The sequence below is a fragment of the Hylobates moloch genome, unplaced genomic scaffold (assembly GCF_009828535.3).
Source record: "Hylobates moloch isolate HMO894 unplaced genomic scaffold, HMol_V3 SCAFFOLD_6, whole genome shotgun sequence".
NCBI lineage: Eukaryota > Metazoa > Chordata > Mammalia > Primates > Hylobatidae > Hylobates > Hylobates moloch.
In genome coordinates, this window is record NW_026652281.1 from 86,607,625 (window position 1) to 86,625,113 (window position 17,489).

Sequence of the window (17,489 nt, forward strand, 5' to 3'; positions counted from 1 at the left end):
TCTTTCTTTCTTTCTTTCTTTTCTTTCTTTCTTTCCTTCTTCTTTCTTTTTTTTGAGATGGAGTCTCCCTCTGTCACCCAGGCTAGAATGCAGTGGTGTGATCTTGGCTCGCTGCAATCTCTGCCTCCTGGGTTCAAGCAATTCTCCTGCTGCAGCCTCCTGAGTATCTGGGACTACAGGTGTGTGCCACTATGCCCACCTAATTTTTTTGTATTTTTAGTAGAGACGGAGTTTCACCATGTTGGCCAGGATGGTCTCAATCTCCTGACCTCTTGATCCACCTGCCTCAGCCTCCCAAAGTGCTGGGATTACAGGCGTGAGCCACCGCGCCCGGCTTTTTTTTTTTTTTTCTTTTTTAAAGAGACAGGGTCCCACTCTGCCACCCAGGCTGGAATGCAATGGTGTGATCATAGCTAACTGCAGCCTTGATCTTCCAGGCTCAAAAAGTGCTGGGACTATAGGTGTGAGCCACGGCGCCCGGCCTCGCTATTTTCATTCAAGTTCTCCTCTCTTCAGGAAGATATCCACAGGCGGGTCGCCTGGCCCTCTGGTCTCCTGTGGGCCTGTGTGTAACACCTGAAGGCAGGGTCAGCAGGCACTGAGGCCCCTTCCACTGTGGTGTCCTCCCTTCACTCTCTCTGGCCCTCTTCTCTCCCGCTCTGCCCTCCTCACCTCCTCAAAATCACAGGGTCCCAGGAAAAACACCCTCAGCAAACACCCCTGTGTCCCAGCAGGTGCCTATGGCAGATGGCCCTTCCCCAAATCCTACCTCCCTGCCAATGGTGCCAGCAGTGGTCCTCGAAGGAAAGATACTCCCGAGATCTGCCTGGCACCTCCTGGGTCTGGAAACAGACAACACAGACTCAACGGGAACCCCAGGCCTGTGCTGTCTGACACCTAAGGGCCACACAGACTCCCGGCCCACCACTGGGTGCCCCTCAGCCCCTGCACCCAAGGCCTGTGTGGGCCCATCCATAGCCTAGACTTCTCCCCAGCTCATTGAAAGCCACTTATCATGGGCCTGTGGCTCCCTCTCATCCACAAGTCCCAAGTCAGGGTCCATTTCTGGTTCTCCTTGGCTCCCAGGCACCTCCAAACATAATGGGTGCTCAGGGAAAATTTGATGAACAAATCAATCAGTCATTAACAATAACAGCAATTGAAACCACATCGAAGGGCCTTCCACATACCAGCAACTGCACTAACTGAAATGATGCCGCTGGTGATAAGAGTACCAGCTGGTGATGACAGCCAGCACCACTGAGCTATGAGTGCCAGGCTCTTGGCCCCTTGTGTGTGTGTGATCTCTATGAACTGTCAAAAGAATCCTGGATCTAAGGCCCAGAGAAGTCAGTGACTTGCCTAAGGAGACCCAATAAGCAAATGAGTATGTCGTACCCCAGCTCAACAACAAAGACACCAGCCACCACCCATGGTGACCTCATTGTACATCAGCCACTGTGTCAGGCACGTTACCTGCATGATGTCCTCGGCCTCTCACAACAATTCTCTGAGGTTGGGACAATTATTCCCATTTTATACATTAGCACTTGACAAATGAGGCCCAGAGAGATAAATAACATGAGCCCATCACACGGCTGGAAAGGCAATGGCAATGCTGAGGTTCAAACTCAAGGAGTCTACAGCACAGCAGTTGTGTTTCGCCACTGCGCGATAGTGCCGCTTCTTGGAAACATGGCACTCAGGGTACGTGGCTCCTGTGGGGACCAGAGGAGCCTCAAGGAGAGGAGCAGGGAGCAGGATGAGGTGGGCTGCACTTACCCGGGGCACTGGCGACGTCTGGGTGCCTTTCCGGGGCCCACTGGTCTCCGGCGTGAGGTCACGGTGGTCCACCTGCATGTGGCTCTCCAGGTCTTCTGCACTCTCGAACTTGACACTGCACTCGGGGCAGCGGAGGCCGGCACAGGGCCGGTCGGCGGGCTCGGGCGGGGCCAGGCCACCCACCTGTCCGTTGGCACTGCGTGCCATGCAGCCGGCGCAGAGGCCGTAGGGCAGCCCATTGACGTCAAGCTTCACCAGGTCCTGCTTGCTGCGGAACTCCTTGAGGCACAGGGCGCACTTGTAGAGCTTCTGCAGCCCCTGGCCATTGGGGGAGGACGCCGCTGAGCTGCCTGCCAGCTTCTGCATGTGGAAGGTGCCGTGGATCTTGAGCTCAAGCGTGGAAGTGACTGTCTGCATGCAGACCACACAGCGGAAGCCTGTGAGCGAGTTGCGCAGGTCAGGGTGCATCTGGCAGTGCTCAATAAACTCCTCCTCACTCTGCAGGGGCATCTTGCAGATGCGACAGGTGCCCGTGTCCAGGCTCTTGCTGTGGGTCACCTTGTGTTCAGTGAGCGTCAGCAGTGAAGGGAAGCGCTCACCACAGATGGGACACATGTAGTGCTTGGCAGGGCCCCGGTGTGTCTGCAGGTGCTCCCGTAGCCCATTCTCCGAGAAGAAAGTCCGTGAGCAAACGTTGCACTTATGGCTGCCCTTGATAAACTCAGCCTTCTTGCGTGAGCCGTCATCCTCACCCGGCCGGATGTTGTGGTCCCGCAGCCGGTGGTTCTGCAGCAGCACCTCCATGGTGTATGCTGCCCCGCAGATGTCACAGCCGTACATGGGCTCCGACGCGTCGACGTCATCCTCGCTGGCCTCATGGCTGTTAGGCGCCTCAGGGTTCTTAAGCAGCATGCCCTGCAGATCAGCAGGCTCAGCTTTCTTGGTGGCCGTGGGGGGCACCCCATTGGCCGTGCCATTCTCGGTCGCAGCATCAAACACACAGTGCTTCTCCCGCAGGTGCTTCTCCAGCAGGATGATGGCGTGGAAGGCCTTGCTGCAGAACTTGCAGTTATACTTCTTGCTGTGTGTGGTGATGTGGCACTGCAGCTCCACCTCAGTGCTGAAGGTCTCCCCACAGAAGATGCACTTGTGAGCCTTGGCTGGGTTGCCCAGGTGGCTGTGTTTGACGTGCACCTGCAGGTCAGCCTCCTTGCGGAAGTCCCAGTTGCAGGCCGTGCAGCGGTACATCTTCTTCTCATTGCTGTGCTTCACCGCCAAGTGCACCTGGATGGACACCTTGGAGTCAAAGACCTCCTGACACAGGGTGCAGTGGTACAACACAAAGGTGTGCATGTCCAGCAGGTGCTTCTGCAGGTCATCCACCGAGGAAAATTGCTTGTCGCAGCTCTCGCACACATAGTGGGTCGACGTAGTCATGTAATGCACCGTCAGGTGCTGCAGGAGGGACTCCTGGGAGTCAAAGTCCTCTTTGCACTGGGGACACGCCTGCTTCCGCAGGAGCAGCTCCAGGTGCAGCTTCAGGTGGGTCTGGAAGCTCTCAAAGTTGGAGAACTTGAGGTCGCATTGATTGCAAGGATACTCCCCATTGGAGATGGAGTTGGCGCTCGCTGAGAGCCGCTGCCGCTTCGGGGAAGACACCTCCACATCGGACGAGACTGGGCTCTGCTCGGCCTTGGACTTCTTGCTGTGGGCCAGTGGAATGTTCTTGTGGTTCTCCTTGATATGCTTGGTGAGCTTCAGGATGGAGCCAAAGATGGGGGAGTTGGTGCAGTAGGGGCAGGAATAGACCTCCATGAAGGACTGCGTGGGCTGCACCACTGGAGACTCTAGTTTGGCACTGCTCACACTGCAGTGGGCCTGCTGGATGTGCTCGGTGAGGGAGGACTCAGTAAGGAAACCCATGGAGCACTGGTTGCAGAAGAAGGCGTTATTACCGTCGGAGGGGTTGGCGTTGGGGCCGCAGTGGGAGACGCGGATGTGCTCCTGCAGGCTATTGATGTCGGCGAACATCTCAGGGCAGTAGTTGCAGTGGAAGGCGGAGATGTTGCCAAACTGCATCACGGGGTAGGCATGGTTCTTGTGCAGCTTGCGAACGTGCTCGTTGAGGTTGTAGAGGGTGGGCATGGAGTCCAGGCAGATCTGACATGTGTGGCTCTGCTGGGGCTTGTCCGCGTGGATGGTCTTCAGGTGGATCTCCAGCACGGCCAGGCTGTTAAAGTCCCGCTTGGAACAATAGGGGCAGCTATAGACCACCTTGGTCCAGCCCTGCCCATCATCCCGCATCTTCTTCTGCCCCCGCAGCGGCTTCAAGGTGGAGTCCGGGGTGGAGCCGCGCTCCACAGAGGCGCTGGAGTCGGGTGTGGCGCTGCTCATGGAGGCCACGCTGCCCAGTACGGGGTCGGGACTGACGCTGTGGTTGCTGGAGTCGGGCTGCCGGTGGCTATCCAGGTGGCAGTAGACACCTTCCACTGAGGAGAACTGCTCAGGGCACATGGGGCACTTGTGTTTCTGGTTGGCGTGGGCTTGGTGGATATGGGTGAGCAGCGTGTTCTCGTCGACGAAGACCTCAGGGCAGTGGATGCACTGCAGGTCCGCCTTCTCGGACAGCTGCGGGTGGCGGGTGAGCACGTGCTTCTCCAGCTCCTCCGTCTGGCTGAAGGTGTCCTCGCAGTAGTCGCACATGAAGTCGTCCTTCTTGGCTTCCTTCTCCGACTTGGCCAGATGCTCCTTGTTCTTTTTGTGGGCCTGCATGTGGCTCTGCAGCGAGCTGGTGGAGGAGAAGCCGCGCTTGCACACAGTGCACTTGAAGGGCTTGCTGGAGCTGTGGGTCTTCAGGTGGATCTTGAGGTGGTCACTGCGGGAGAAGGCCGCCTCGCACTCGTGGCAGTGATATTTCTTGTCGCCCGTATGCAGCTTGATGTGCCGGTCGCGGCTCCTCTTGTGCTTGAAGAGGCGGCTGCAGTAGGTGCACTTGAACGGCAGCTTGTCGCTGTGGATCTGCTCGTGCCTCTTCAAGTAGCTCAGGCGGATGAAGGACTTGTCGCAGAACTGGCAAGGGTACGGCAGGCCCGTGCCCCCTTCCTCCTCACCGAGGCCGAGGTCACAACCATCTCCGATCATCTGCGTGGGTGACGCAACATCCTTGCTGGAGGGAGACGAGGCCACCCAGGAGAGTTGTGGGTCGTCATCACCATCTGCAGGGGAAGGCAGAGAGGATATTAGAGGCAATTCCCAGGGCTGCCGAGAAACAAGGACAGAGCCAGCTTCTCGACAGCGCGCGGGCTGAGGCTGTGCAGCTGGCCAACGGCTGTGGGGGGCTGTGGGGAGGGGCAGGGGCCGGAAGCAAGTGGACACCGGGGCCTTCCTGTCTGCAGAGGGCACGCCAGAGGGGCGGCAGATAATGAAGGGGGAGCGCCTTTTCCCTTAACAACACTTGCCTGGACGTGGCAGGACATGGTACCCCCCATCAGAGGGGAGGCTCTCGGCCACTTTCCTGATAGGGAAAGGAGGGGCAGCCTGGACAAAGTCACTGGAAACGAACTCATAGACCATCAGTCCCATAGGCCAAAAGGAGGACAAGTCCCGTCACTTGATCCACACCTGGGAGTCAACTCCCCTCAAATCCCTAATCCTGGAGGGAAGGAAATCCCACTGGTCCTTATGAACACAGGCAAAATTTTGCAACAACAACAACAAAAATGCCCTTATCGGATTGGCCATAGCATGCACCATTCTCTGGGGATGGGTGGACTGATGGAGCTGGAAGCTGCTGCTTCAGGTAGTAGACAAGACATAGGAGGTGTGAAATCACAGGGCACGAGACAGAAGACTCCAGTGCTCAGGCGGGAAGTGAGCCTAGGGCACTGAAGAGGCATCTGTGGGTTTCCTGGCCCAGGCCATCCTGAGACCCTTGTTTTCTTTGTTTCCACTGCACCCCTGGATTTGCCCCAACACCACCCAGGATCAAGAGAGATGGAGAGATGGTGACAGTGATTGGAGGACAAATGAGGACATGGACGGCCACAGAGCTCAGACCCAGGCGGACCCTTAACTCCACTGCAAAGGCAAGGAAGAGGCAATCCTTGTACAGACTCCAGCGTGTCCCACCCTCCCTGGGGACAGCCCCCACAACCCCGTCGTTTGCTGGCCCGTCCAGCCTCAGAGGAAAACTAAACAAACCTAAGGGTAGGCCGTTTCTGGGAAAACAAAGGCACACAGGACACAGTGAATAAAGCCAGAGACATTCCCCGGCGGGGGCCGAGCAGAGCCAGCCCGGGCAGGGAGTGAGTTCCAAGGCTCAAGTTTCTCTTCGGCTGGATTTAAAACTTAATAATGAATGAAACAGACCGCAGGCTGCTGCGGGCAGGGGAGAGACAAACAAAAGCTCAGATTCGGCTGTGCTGACCTTGCTCTTGTAACCCCGAGGAAATAAACCACTGCCCCCGCCTCTCCAGCCGCCAGCCAGCCTGGCTGAGTCTTCAGAAGAGCCTCACAGACGTAACCCAAACGTAACCTTGGCCCAGAGGCAGCCCAGACCTTCAGGAAGGGATGGGGCAGATGCACCACGCTCCCAGCACGGGTGAACACTGGCACACACATGCGCATACACACACACCCACCTTCGTACACACACAACACCCACCATCACACACATTCACACCATCACTCCTACATACTCACACTATCACTCACAAACTTAAATATACATGCACATGCTCATGTACACACATTCACCTGCAGACACACACACACACACACACACACACACATCACAGACCTCTGGTTTCCCTACAAGGCTCTCCACACAAGCTGCCTCTGCTGTCCCAGGCCAATCCTAAGACTTAAAGAGACAACAAGGGCTGACTGGGGGGTCCTGAGAGGTCCCTCACAGCTGGGGCTGAGCCTGGTCCTAGGCCCCGCCCCCACCCCCTGGCCCCCGCAGCGCTGACCGTGTGAAGATCCACCTGACCTCCCTGGCACCATTGGCACAGCTCAACCGGGATGCATGCGGCTCTCCGAAGCTCGCAGTTCTCCAAAGCTCCCGGCTGCAAGGCTCCCGGCAGCCAACCCACCTCTGAAGCCCGGCTCCCCAGCCCAGCTCAAGGGGCCTCCCGGAACGCCCTCCCAGAGCACCAGCACCTTCTCCCCTGGGGGCCTCACATGACAGGCTCGGCAGACGGGAAGGATGCAGCAGTCGTGGCCAGCTCCCCAGATGAGATGTAGTGGGAGGCGCCCCAGCCCCTGCCTGCCAATTCCCAGCTCTTGCCAGCTGGGCTCTGTGGGGACAGACAAAAGGGACCCCAGGGAGGAGATGGCTGGGGCCAGGGGACCTACTCGGCCCCCGCTCCAGGCCAGGCTGGACTGGCTTCTTATTATTTTGATGTCTTCACTCAGACTCACTCAAGCTGCCACTGAGCCCTTCCTGTGTGCCCAGCACTCAGTGCTAAGTGCTTTCTCGCAACTGCAAATGAGTGGCCAGGGCCACTCCCACTGGACAGACGAGGAAACTGAGGCACGGCCTCAGAGACTTGCTCTGGGAAATGACAGTGCCAGAGACTGATGGCAGGACTGTCCACATTCAGGCCCCTTGATTGTGACATAGGCCTGGACCAGCTTCTGGGGGGCAAACAGTCAAATAAGACCACTTCTGCGTGGGTAAGAAGGGGAGAGGGCCCACGTGTAAAGTCTCCAGGGTCCTCAGGACTTGATCTCCTTGGAGCCTGCCTCATGAGGAGGGCTGGGGCTGGCCCATGATTTGCATTTCCGGGAGGGGCTCATCAGGGTTCAGAGAGACACAGGAGCTTGCTGCAGCCCACCCAGCAACTGACGTGTGGAGAAGTTTCAACAACTGAACAGGTGAAACCACTACCACTCTTGTCCCTAGGACAAGCCTGAACAGATATTTCTGCCAGGGTTCATTTGCTCCTAAACCTTTCGCACCACCTGAGGACCAGAGGACACTCACTCGGAGCCAGAGCCCTCGTGGCTCTTCTATGAATTAATCCATGCCCTGAACATTCCTCTTAACCACTCACTTTATGCATCTGAAAAAAGGGAATCACTGGGAGGAGTGGATGAGAAAAATTAATGGAAGAAAGCACTATTATGCCACTGACATGAAATGTCCAGAATAAGGCGCATCTGAGACAGAGGGCAGGTTAGCAGCTGTCTGAGGCTGGAGGTGGGAGCAGGGACTGGCTGCACAGGTGACAGGGATCCTTCTGACATGATGGAAATGGTCTAAAACTAGACTGTGGGTGAAGACTGCACAGCTCTGTAAACTTACCAAAGACTGGCCGAGTTGCTCACTTCAAACAAGTGAATTTTATGGTATGCAAATTCTACTTCAATAAAGTTGTTAAACAAAAGCACTATTTTACCAATAATAAGAATTAGTACTAATTAGTACCACAAGTGCTAACAATATTAACAGCTCCATTTATTGAGAACGTCCCACATGCCAGCACTGTGCTAAGTACGTCTATTATCACAATTAATTTCTATTCATCCTCACAAAACCATATCTGGCTGTCTGCAGTAACATTCCCATTTCTGAGATGAAGAAGTGGGGTTCAGGGAGGTGAGGAACTGGCCCCCAATACCAAGCCAGATGCCTTGGTTAGTGTCTGGCCAAACTTCATCTTGTAGTAGTACAGAACCTGGTCCCGAGGCCCCACAGCAGTCATTCACCCAGTAGGCTTTGAAAAGGAGAATCTTAACCTGCCCGGCGCCAGAGTACCCAAGGTTCATTGCAGGCTGGCTGCTTGGCTTTATTTTTCTGCAAACAAGTTTTGAAACTAAAGCAAAGCATATTATTCTGGGAGCAACAAGCTGAGCCACTGCTGAGATTATAATCATCTGAATTGAAATGAAAATAAGGCTCCTTAAACTGAAAAGGCCCAATCAGGGAAAATGGGCATGTTGACATACAAAGTCCCAAACTCAGATTGCCCTGTTTAAAGTCTTTTATTCAAAGAACACTCAACCTCGCCTGCTGCCATCCCACCCCCTCCAAATGCATTTTGCTTTGGGGGCACTTAGCTCAGTGCTCTAAAAACAGGCTAGAGAGATAAGCTAGGGCCAAAGCTCAGGATGTATCTACAGGGGCGTCAGCAGAGAAAGTGGTTCTCTTTTCTTTTTTCTTTTTTTTGGCGGGGGCGGTGGGGAAGAAGTCTCGCCCTGTGGCCCAGGCTGGAGTGCAGTGGCGTGATCTCGGCTCACTGCAACCTCCGCCTCCCGGGTTCAAGCAATTCTCCTTCCTCATCCTCTCCAGTAGCTGGGATTACAGGCACATGTCACCATGCCCAGCTAATTTTTGTATTTTTAGTAGAGACAGGGTTTCACCATGTTGGCCAGGCTGGTCTTGAACTCCTGACCTCAAGTAATCCACCTGCCTCAGCCTCCCAAAGTGCTGGGATTACAGGCGTGAACCACTGTGCCTGGCCCAAGGTTATCTTCTCTTACAGCAATGACACTTTCCTCATGCTGGATGCTGGACACCACACACACACCTGCAACTGTGGCCAAGGCAATCCCAAAGCCCCCTCCAACATGAACATTCCAGAACTCAAGAAGAAGGTGGGTTCAAGGAAAGTCCTGTTCAGTCGCTACATTTTTATTTTCAAGCAAATACTTGCATCGATTTTGCTGTGTGCCAGGCATTCTTCTAAGAGTTTATGTGTACTCCACTCATTCAATCCTCTCAATAGGCTAATGAGTTAGGGACTGTTATAATTTCCATTTACAGATGAGAAAACCAGGGCACAGAGAGGCTGAGTGACTTGCCCAGTGCCACACAGTCAGCAGGCAGCAGAGTCAGGATGCAAACCCCCCTTAGTCCTGTTCAGTCAGTGTTTTCACCCACAAGGCTTCACTACCCCCTCACCCCCTGCTTTGGGAGGCGAAGCATGAGAAAATCAAGTGGGAGGTACAATGACTAATGACGGACCCGTGCTTCCCCCGCCTCCCAGAGTAAATGCAATCAAAGAACTGTAACAAAAATGAGTTAAAAACACACACCACACACACACACTTGCAAAATGGAGATTAAAGTCATTTAAAAATGACTAATCCTGCAAAAAGGCCAAATAGGAAATGGGTTATATGAGGCTTTTGCTGTCTGCTGCAGAAAGAGAAAGAAAACAAGCATAAAAGGAGAGAATTTTTGATAAAAATTCAATTAAGTAGAAAAAAGTACATTAAACTGGGCTTCAGAACACATCAACAGCAAAAAGAGCCAGGGGATTCCCAAGCTCATGTGGTCACACTTGGTGACCAGCATGGAGCAGGACATGAATTCAGCAGGCTGATGCTACAGTGTGTAAAACTGCCTTGGACACACCTCATCTAGGCAGAGCAGTGCAAGTGGCCGCCCAGAATGGCTGGGAGCCACAGCTCACGGCTCCTCTGTCACAGAGAATCAAGGTCAGAGTTGCTGGAGAAGGCGCTCGGGCCAAGGCAGGAGAGTGACTGGCCCACACACTCACAGGAGTGGGCCGGAAGGGGAACCTTCCCGCAGCGGGGGCACACATGGAGGAGGAAGTGAACTCCTGCCATCGAAGCTATGCAAGAGGCCCTAAAAAGAACACTAGGGGGACTCTCTGCATTGAGTTTTGGGGGAAGACAGCTGAGCCCAGGAAGTTCCAGGTTACTAGGACATCTGTGTGAATAAAAATGACCATCCAGCCAGGCATGGTGGCTTATGCCTGTAATCCCTGAACATTGGGTGGCTGACGTGGGAGGATCGTTTGAGGTCAGGAGTTTGAGACCAGCCTGAGCAATATAGCAAGATCCTGCCGCTAAAAAAAAAAAAGAACAAAATTTAATTACACAGGCGTGGTGGTGTGTATTTGCAACCCTAGCTACTTGGGAGGCCAAGGCAGGAGGATCACCTGAGCCCATGAGTTTGAGGCCGCAGTGAGCTATGATCATGCCACTCTAGCCTGGGTGACAAGAGTAAAACTCTGACTCAAAAAAACAAAACAAAACAACAACAACAACAACAAAAAAAAACATGAGCCTACAGAGGGAAGAAGAGCTCATCCAGCCATTGGAATGAGGTTTCCATCCCAGTCCGCAGGGCCTCTTGTGCCCAGGACTGTGCTGAATGCTGCAGGGTCGCCTGGGTGCATCCTACCTTGGTCCTGCCCCATGGACATTCCAGACCATGCAAAGGAGAGGCCAAGTAGAGCAAGAAAGGCACCAGTGGGAGTCATGCTGGGGCAACGGGCAGAGAGTCCATCAGGAGGCTGGGCCTCCACTGCCTCTGCTGGCTCATGGGAAGCTGAAATTCATGCTCTCTATAGCCCCTGCCAGATGAATATAAAGATCACCTTGTACAATACTCCAACCATCAAGACCGTCTTCATGATAGACACAAAAAGGCCTTACAGTGCTTCACAAAGTCCCCCAAAAGACTCCTTGCCACTCAACTGTTTCTTCAGAAAAATGAAAATTGCCAAAGAGACTAGTTCCCGACAGGACAAAGCTTTGTAATACACCAAGCAGAGCTTCTCTGCTGCCCCCATCCAGAGCTCCAGGAATAGGAATCACTGTGGCCCTTTCCTAAGCTCAGAGGAATGGGACCCTAGACTCAGGAACCAACTACCCAATCCCACATGATACAGATGGAAAAGCTGAGGCCCAGAAAAGAGAAGAAAACTTACAAGCCTAGCTAATTGGTAGTGGTTGCCTAGAATCCTGTGTTCAGAAGGATTCCAAGGCCTTATCTTAGGTCCAAAGAAATGAGTGCTGCGATCAATTGATGATGTTCTGCCATGAGCAGAGACATGTAGGAATGGAATAGTCAAAGGGCACTGAGCAAACTGGAAAGAGGAGTCTCCTGACTCCCAATGCTAGATGCTTTTCAGGTTTCCTCTTCCAAAAAAGGAGCTGTCCGTTCTCTTTGAGAGATGAGGCTTTGGTGTTCCCAAAATCCTGTTGGTCACAGAGAGACAAGAGGCCCTGACAGATACCGTGTGATATGGTTTGGCTGTGTCCTCACCCAAATCTCATCTTGAATTGTAGTTCCCATAATCCCCATATGTGGTGGGAGGGACCTGGTGGGAGGTAACTGAATCATGGGGGTGGTTTCCCCCATGCTATTCTAGTGATAGTGAGTAAGTTCTCATGAGATCTGATGGTTGTATTAAGGGGCTTCCCCCTTTGCTCAATTCTCATTCTTCTCCTTCCTGCCACCATGTGAAGAAGGACGTGTTTGTTTCCCCTTTCACCATGATTGTTAGTTTCCTGAGGCCTTCCCAGCCATGCACAACTGTGAGTCAATTAAACCTCTTTCCTTCATAAATTACCCAGTCTTGGGTATTTATTCACAGCAGCATGAGAATGAACTAATATATTGTAGAACTCTGTTGGAGTCTGGAGAGGGATCTCCAGCCAGAGAGGTCAGCTATGACATCAGCCGATGGTGAGGGTTGCCCAAAGTGGACACAAAGCAGCCCGGACAACTGAGGAGAGCCAGTCAGTGTTTCCTGGAGCCTGGGGTAACAAAAGCTGCAAGACCTGAATATGCTTCAGGGCACACTGCAGATTGTGGTTCCCATAGAGGTAGCCAGAGCCTAAGCAGGTGGCCTTCAAGACGTGAAATGATCCAAATTGAGCTCAAGGGGCATCTCGGCATATTCCTGATCACTTCTTGGGAAACCAGGGGTACCTGCACACACCTGATGCCAGAACTAGCCATCCATCCCAGAATACTCCTCAACTCAATTACATCCCTGCCTGTACAACTAGCATCAGTGTATTGAGGGCAAGAGAGGGTGCATAGCTCCTCCCTCATCTTATTTCACTGATGGAGAAACTGAGGCAACATGACAAGTCACAGGCAGATCCAGTGGTTACTGTTTATGGCACATTCTCTTTTCTTTTCCTTTTTTTCTTTTTTTTTTTTTTTTTGAGAAGGAGTCTCACTCTGTCACCCAGGCTGGAGTGCAGTGGCACGAACTTGGCTTCCTGCAACCTCTGCCTCCTGGGTTCAAGCAATTCTGTGCCTCAGTAGGACTCCTGAGTAGCTGGGATTATAGGCACCCACCACCACACCCAGCTAATATTTGTATTTTTAGTAGAGACGGGGTTTCACCATCTTGGTCAGGCTGGTCTTGAACTCCTGACCTTGTGATCCACCCGCCTCGGCCTCCCAAAGTGCTGGGATTACAGGTGTGAGCCACCACGCCCAGCTGTATGACACATTTTCTATATGCCAGGTCCTTTGCCAGCTTTTTCTCAATTGATTCTCACACATTCCCTATGAGGTAGGTACTATTAACAATCCCTTTTTATAACTGCGCAAAGTGACACTCCAAGAAGGAAAGTAACTTCTGAGCACACAGAGATTGCAAGTGGCAGATGCCCCCACCCACTTACTAACCACCAGGCTACACTGCTTCACCAGGCCCTGGAGCCAGTCTAGGGCCTATATCCCTGCTGGACGTGCTCCCTCTTTCTTGAGGTCCACCATGCACAAGCACAGTACCAGCCTCCGTGACTTGAACCAGGTACAAGTCTTAAGCTTTACAACCGCCCCTGCCATTGAGGCAAAGTCAGTGGTGGATGACCAGGCTAGGCTGGGTCTGATGCCAAGCACTAATGAATGTTGCTGGCCTCTTTCCTCATTGGATGGCGGGTAAAGAAGTCTGCTGCTTAAATAGCCTGTGCAGAAGCAAACTTGGAGATTGTGGTAGGCAGAATAATAATTACCCCAAAGATGTCCAAGTCTTAACTCCCAGAACATACGAATATGTTACGTTACATGGTAAAATGGAATTAAGGTTGACAACAGGCTGACCTTAAAATAAAGAGATTATCCTGGATTATCCACATGGGTCCATTGTAATCACAAGGGTCCTTAAATGTGCAGGAGGGAGGCAGAAGAGCAGGTTGAAGTGATGCAATATGAGAAGGACCCAACCAGCAATTACTAGTATTGAAGATGGATGGAGGCCATATGCCAGAAATGTGAGCAGCCTCTAAGAACTGGAAAGGCAAGGAAATGGATTTTTCCCTAAGAGCATCCAGAAAGGAATGCAGCCCTGCCAACACCTTAATTTTAACCCAGCGACATATGGGTCAGACTTCTGACCCAAAGAACTGTAAGATAATATTTTTTGTTTGTCATTTTAAGCCACTGTGTTTATGGTAATTTGTTACAGCGGTAATAGCAAACTAATACATATTTTGGTACCAGGAGTGGGGTGCTATGAGAACAAATACCTAAAATCATGGAAGTGGCTCTGGAATTGGGCAGCAATCAGAGGGTAGAAGAATTTTGAGAAGTATGATTTATTTAAAAGCCTAGGTAACCTTGAACAGATTAACGGAAACGTGGATATTAATGACTCTGTTAATAAAGACTCAGAAGAAAGTAAGGAACACATTAGAGAAAACCTAAATCACTTTAGGAAATATCTAAATCATCATGAACAGACTATTAAGAGAAATATGGATATTAATAAAGGTACTGACAGTGAAAGCTTATCAGGAAATCAAAAATATGTTATTGGAAACTGAAGGAAGGGGGATTCTTGATATTTGGTGAAAGAAAGCTAAGTGAAATTATGACTCACAGTTATGTGGGAAGCAGAACTTTCATGGATAAACTTGGATACTTAGCTAAGTAGATTTCCAAGCAAAATGTGGAAGGTATGGGATGGTTTCTTCTTGCTGCTAAAAAGAAAAAAGACTAAGAAAAGAACTGTTAAACAGGCCAGGTGCAGTGCTCATGCCTGTAATCTCAGCACTTTGGGAGGCTGAGGTGGGCAGATCACCTGAGGTCGGGAGTTCAAGACCAGCCTGACCAACATGGAGAAACCTCATCTCTACTAAAAATACAAAAATTAGCTGGGCATGGTGGCACATGCCTGTAATTCCAGCTACTCCCAGCTACTCGGGAGGCTGAGGCAAGAGAATCGCTTGAACCCAGAAGGTGGAGGTTGTGGTGAGCCAAGATCATGCCACTGCACTCCAGCCTGGGTGACAGAGCAAGACTCCATCTCAAAAAAAAAAAAAAAACTCTAAGAGATTTACTTAACAAGAAAGCATGCTCTGGAGAAAAAGCTGAAGGTAGGACTGCGCGTATTGCTAATATCTCAGAAAAATCAAAATGCCAGAGTATTGAGTATTGAGTCACAACAAAGTCTCTTTGATGAGATTAAGGGTGTGACTCACAGATCTCCTAGATCAAATTAGAGAGCATCTAGGAAATTTGGGGGCATTGCTCTGGAGCAATCTCAGCAAAAGACAAAAGGAGAGAAGGGATTATCCGGGAAATATCTGTGGAGGACCATCTTGAATAATGGAGAAAATACCCATGACATACACAGGAGACTCACAAGGTTCTTGAAAAGTTTATACTGGCAGAAACACTGCCAGCTTGAACCAAAAAGGACAGAGAGAGTACAAGATGAAAGAAGTCTGTTGGACACCCAAAACTTCACAAGCAGGAAACAGGTTAATAAAACTACTTAGATGAAAGTACATGCTACCTTTCATGGGGAAAAAAGGGATGACTAAAGGGGCAGAACCTCAAGCCCAGAGGCTGGAGCCATGAGCCATAGTGGATGAGATCACTACTGGACCAGGTTCAGATTCCAGAACTGTGTAACCATGGGCAACCCTCTTTGTGCTTTCATTTCCCCAACTCTTGATAGAGAGAACAGGTCTCTAAGGCTTTGTAGCTCTTACAGTCTGTTATCAATTAATGATGTCTGTGCCTGCCCTGGGTACAGAATAAGTCTCAGGTGGTAGGTATCCCAGCTCTCTACTATCTCCTAGTTCGGGTGGTTTTTTAATTCAACACGTATTTAGGATGCCTGCTCTAAATACCCAGTTTTCCAAAGGGTGTAGAGGTACCCAGCATTCTTAGGTTTCTATGCTCTTATCTGCCCAATCTCCATGTCAATTAATTACTGTTTAATCATTAAACACTAAAGCAACCCTTTACTGCTTTGAAGTACACACACACACACACACACACACACACACACACAGAGAGAGAGAGAATCCCTTTAATGGTAACATCAGTACTGCACCTAGATATCTGACAGGAGAAGTGTAAAGGATTAAGTTTGACCCCAGGAGCATCAAAAGCCCACCTTGGGAAAGGAAAGGGATGAGGCTATTGGAGGTTCTTTCCTCAGAGGTAGGCCAAGGAGCTCCACAAAGGTGAACAGAAGCTGACATGGCTCTGTTTGAAATCTTGAGTTAGAATTATGCTACTAGCAAAAATAATAGCAGCTCCTATTCACTCATTCCTCCTCCAGGGAGCTGAGAGTTTCTTACAAATGTGATCTCATCATCCCCAAGGTATACGCAAGGAAAAGTAGGGATCATTCTTTCGGTTTGGGAGAAAAAAGACTCAGAGGTCACTGGACATCTCAAAGACAGAGACTGGCCAGGGCTGCCCTTCTCCAGCCAGCTCTGGGGGCTGCTGAAATGCCATGTGACAGTGAACAGCTGCCACCAAGGCCCTTAACAAAACTTCCAGGGACTCAAAACTTAGCTTAGGCTGCTAAGCTTGAAGAAACTCAGTCAACTGCAGGGAGACGTCAGCCCTGAGGGACAGCAGAGCCATGAGTAAGAGCGTGCACTGGCTTGCTCAGCCATCATTAGCTGTGAGACCATGGGAAAGTTACTGCCCCTCTCTGAGTGCCCATGTCCTGGGGAAACTAAAAGTAACTACCTTACAAAGTGGTTAATGTTTACATACTGCTAAACACTGGATGAACGTTGGCTGAAGAAAATAAAGGGGTTCCTAATGTAACTGACAGTATTATCATTCATCGTAAATCCCATCATCTACAGGGCATTTAACATTTTGCACAGCACCCCACACCCATTATCCATTTGACATCTGGAGCAATTCTGTGCAGTGGTGATGGTCATGGTGGTTTCGTTATTGTTATTATTCCCATATTACAAGTAAGTGGGGTGCCACACACCCAGGCGTCCTGAGATGGAACCCAGCATCCCATCCAGTTAGTGAATCCCTTTCACCCTCATGAACAGCTGAGCTTACACAGTAAGTTGTGTGGTCGCCTCAGTAATGAGGAAAAAGAACAGAGAGGTTAGGTCACATCCTGACAACACAAAGTGACTGGAAGAGCTGGGCCTGAACTTCCAACCCAGGGCTCTTAGCCAGCTGGACTGGGAGAAATGATGCCCTGAGCAATGGGTCACAGGTCGTCATGGCTGTCCTCCCACTGGACAGTCTGGGGGCCACCCAGTTATCAGTATTAGTGATTTTGTGAAAATGCCAACATTTACAAATCAAGAATTCCCAACTTTTTTTTTGTTCCTTAATTCACAGTCACTTTTGGCTTTTTTTTTCTTTTTTCTTAGAGACAGGGTCTCCCTCTGTCACCTAGGCTGTAGTGCAGTGATGCAATCATGGCTCACTGCAGACTCAACCTCCTGGGCTCAAGCAATCCTCCTGCTTCAGCCTCCCAAGTAGCTGGGACCACAGGTGCATGCCACCATGCCTGGCTAATTTTACTTTTTTTTTTTTTGTAGAGACAGGATCTCTCTATGTCGCACAGGCTGGTCTCAAACTCCTGGCCTCAAGTGATCCTCCTGCCTCAGCCTCCCAAAGCACTGGGATTACAGTCATGAGCCACCACGCCTGGCCCACTTCTGGTTTTTCTTGAAGGAGAAGAAGGCCTGGGAGCACAGAC

General features: G+C 51.2%; 1 protein-coding gene across 1 annotated transcript in view; it reads right to left on the reverse strand.

The window, feature by feature from the left end:
- Positions 1-17,489, reverse strand: part of ZNF423 (zinc finger protein 423) — a 365,642-nt gene that overhangs the window by 141,689 nt on the left and 206,464 nt on the right. Inside the window, exon 4 of the mRNA XM_032157297.2 lies at positions 1,783-4,997. Within this exon, the coding sequence (XP_032013188.1) occupies positions 1,783-4,997 (3,215 nt within the window). The remainder of the gene's footprint in view (positions 1-1,782; positions 4,998-17,489) is intronic.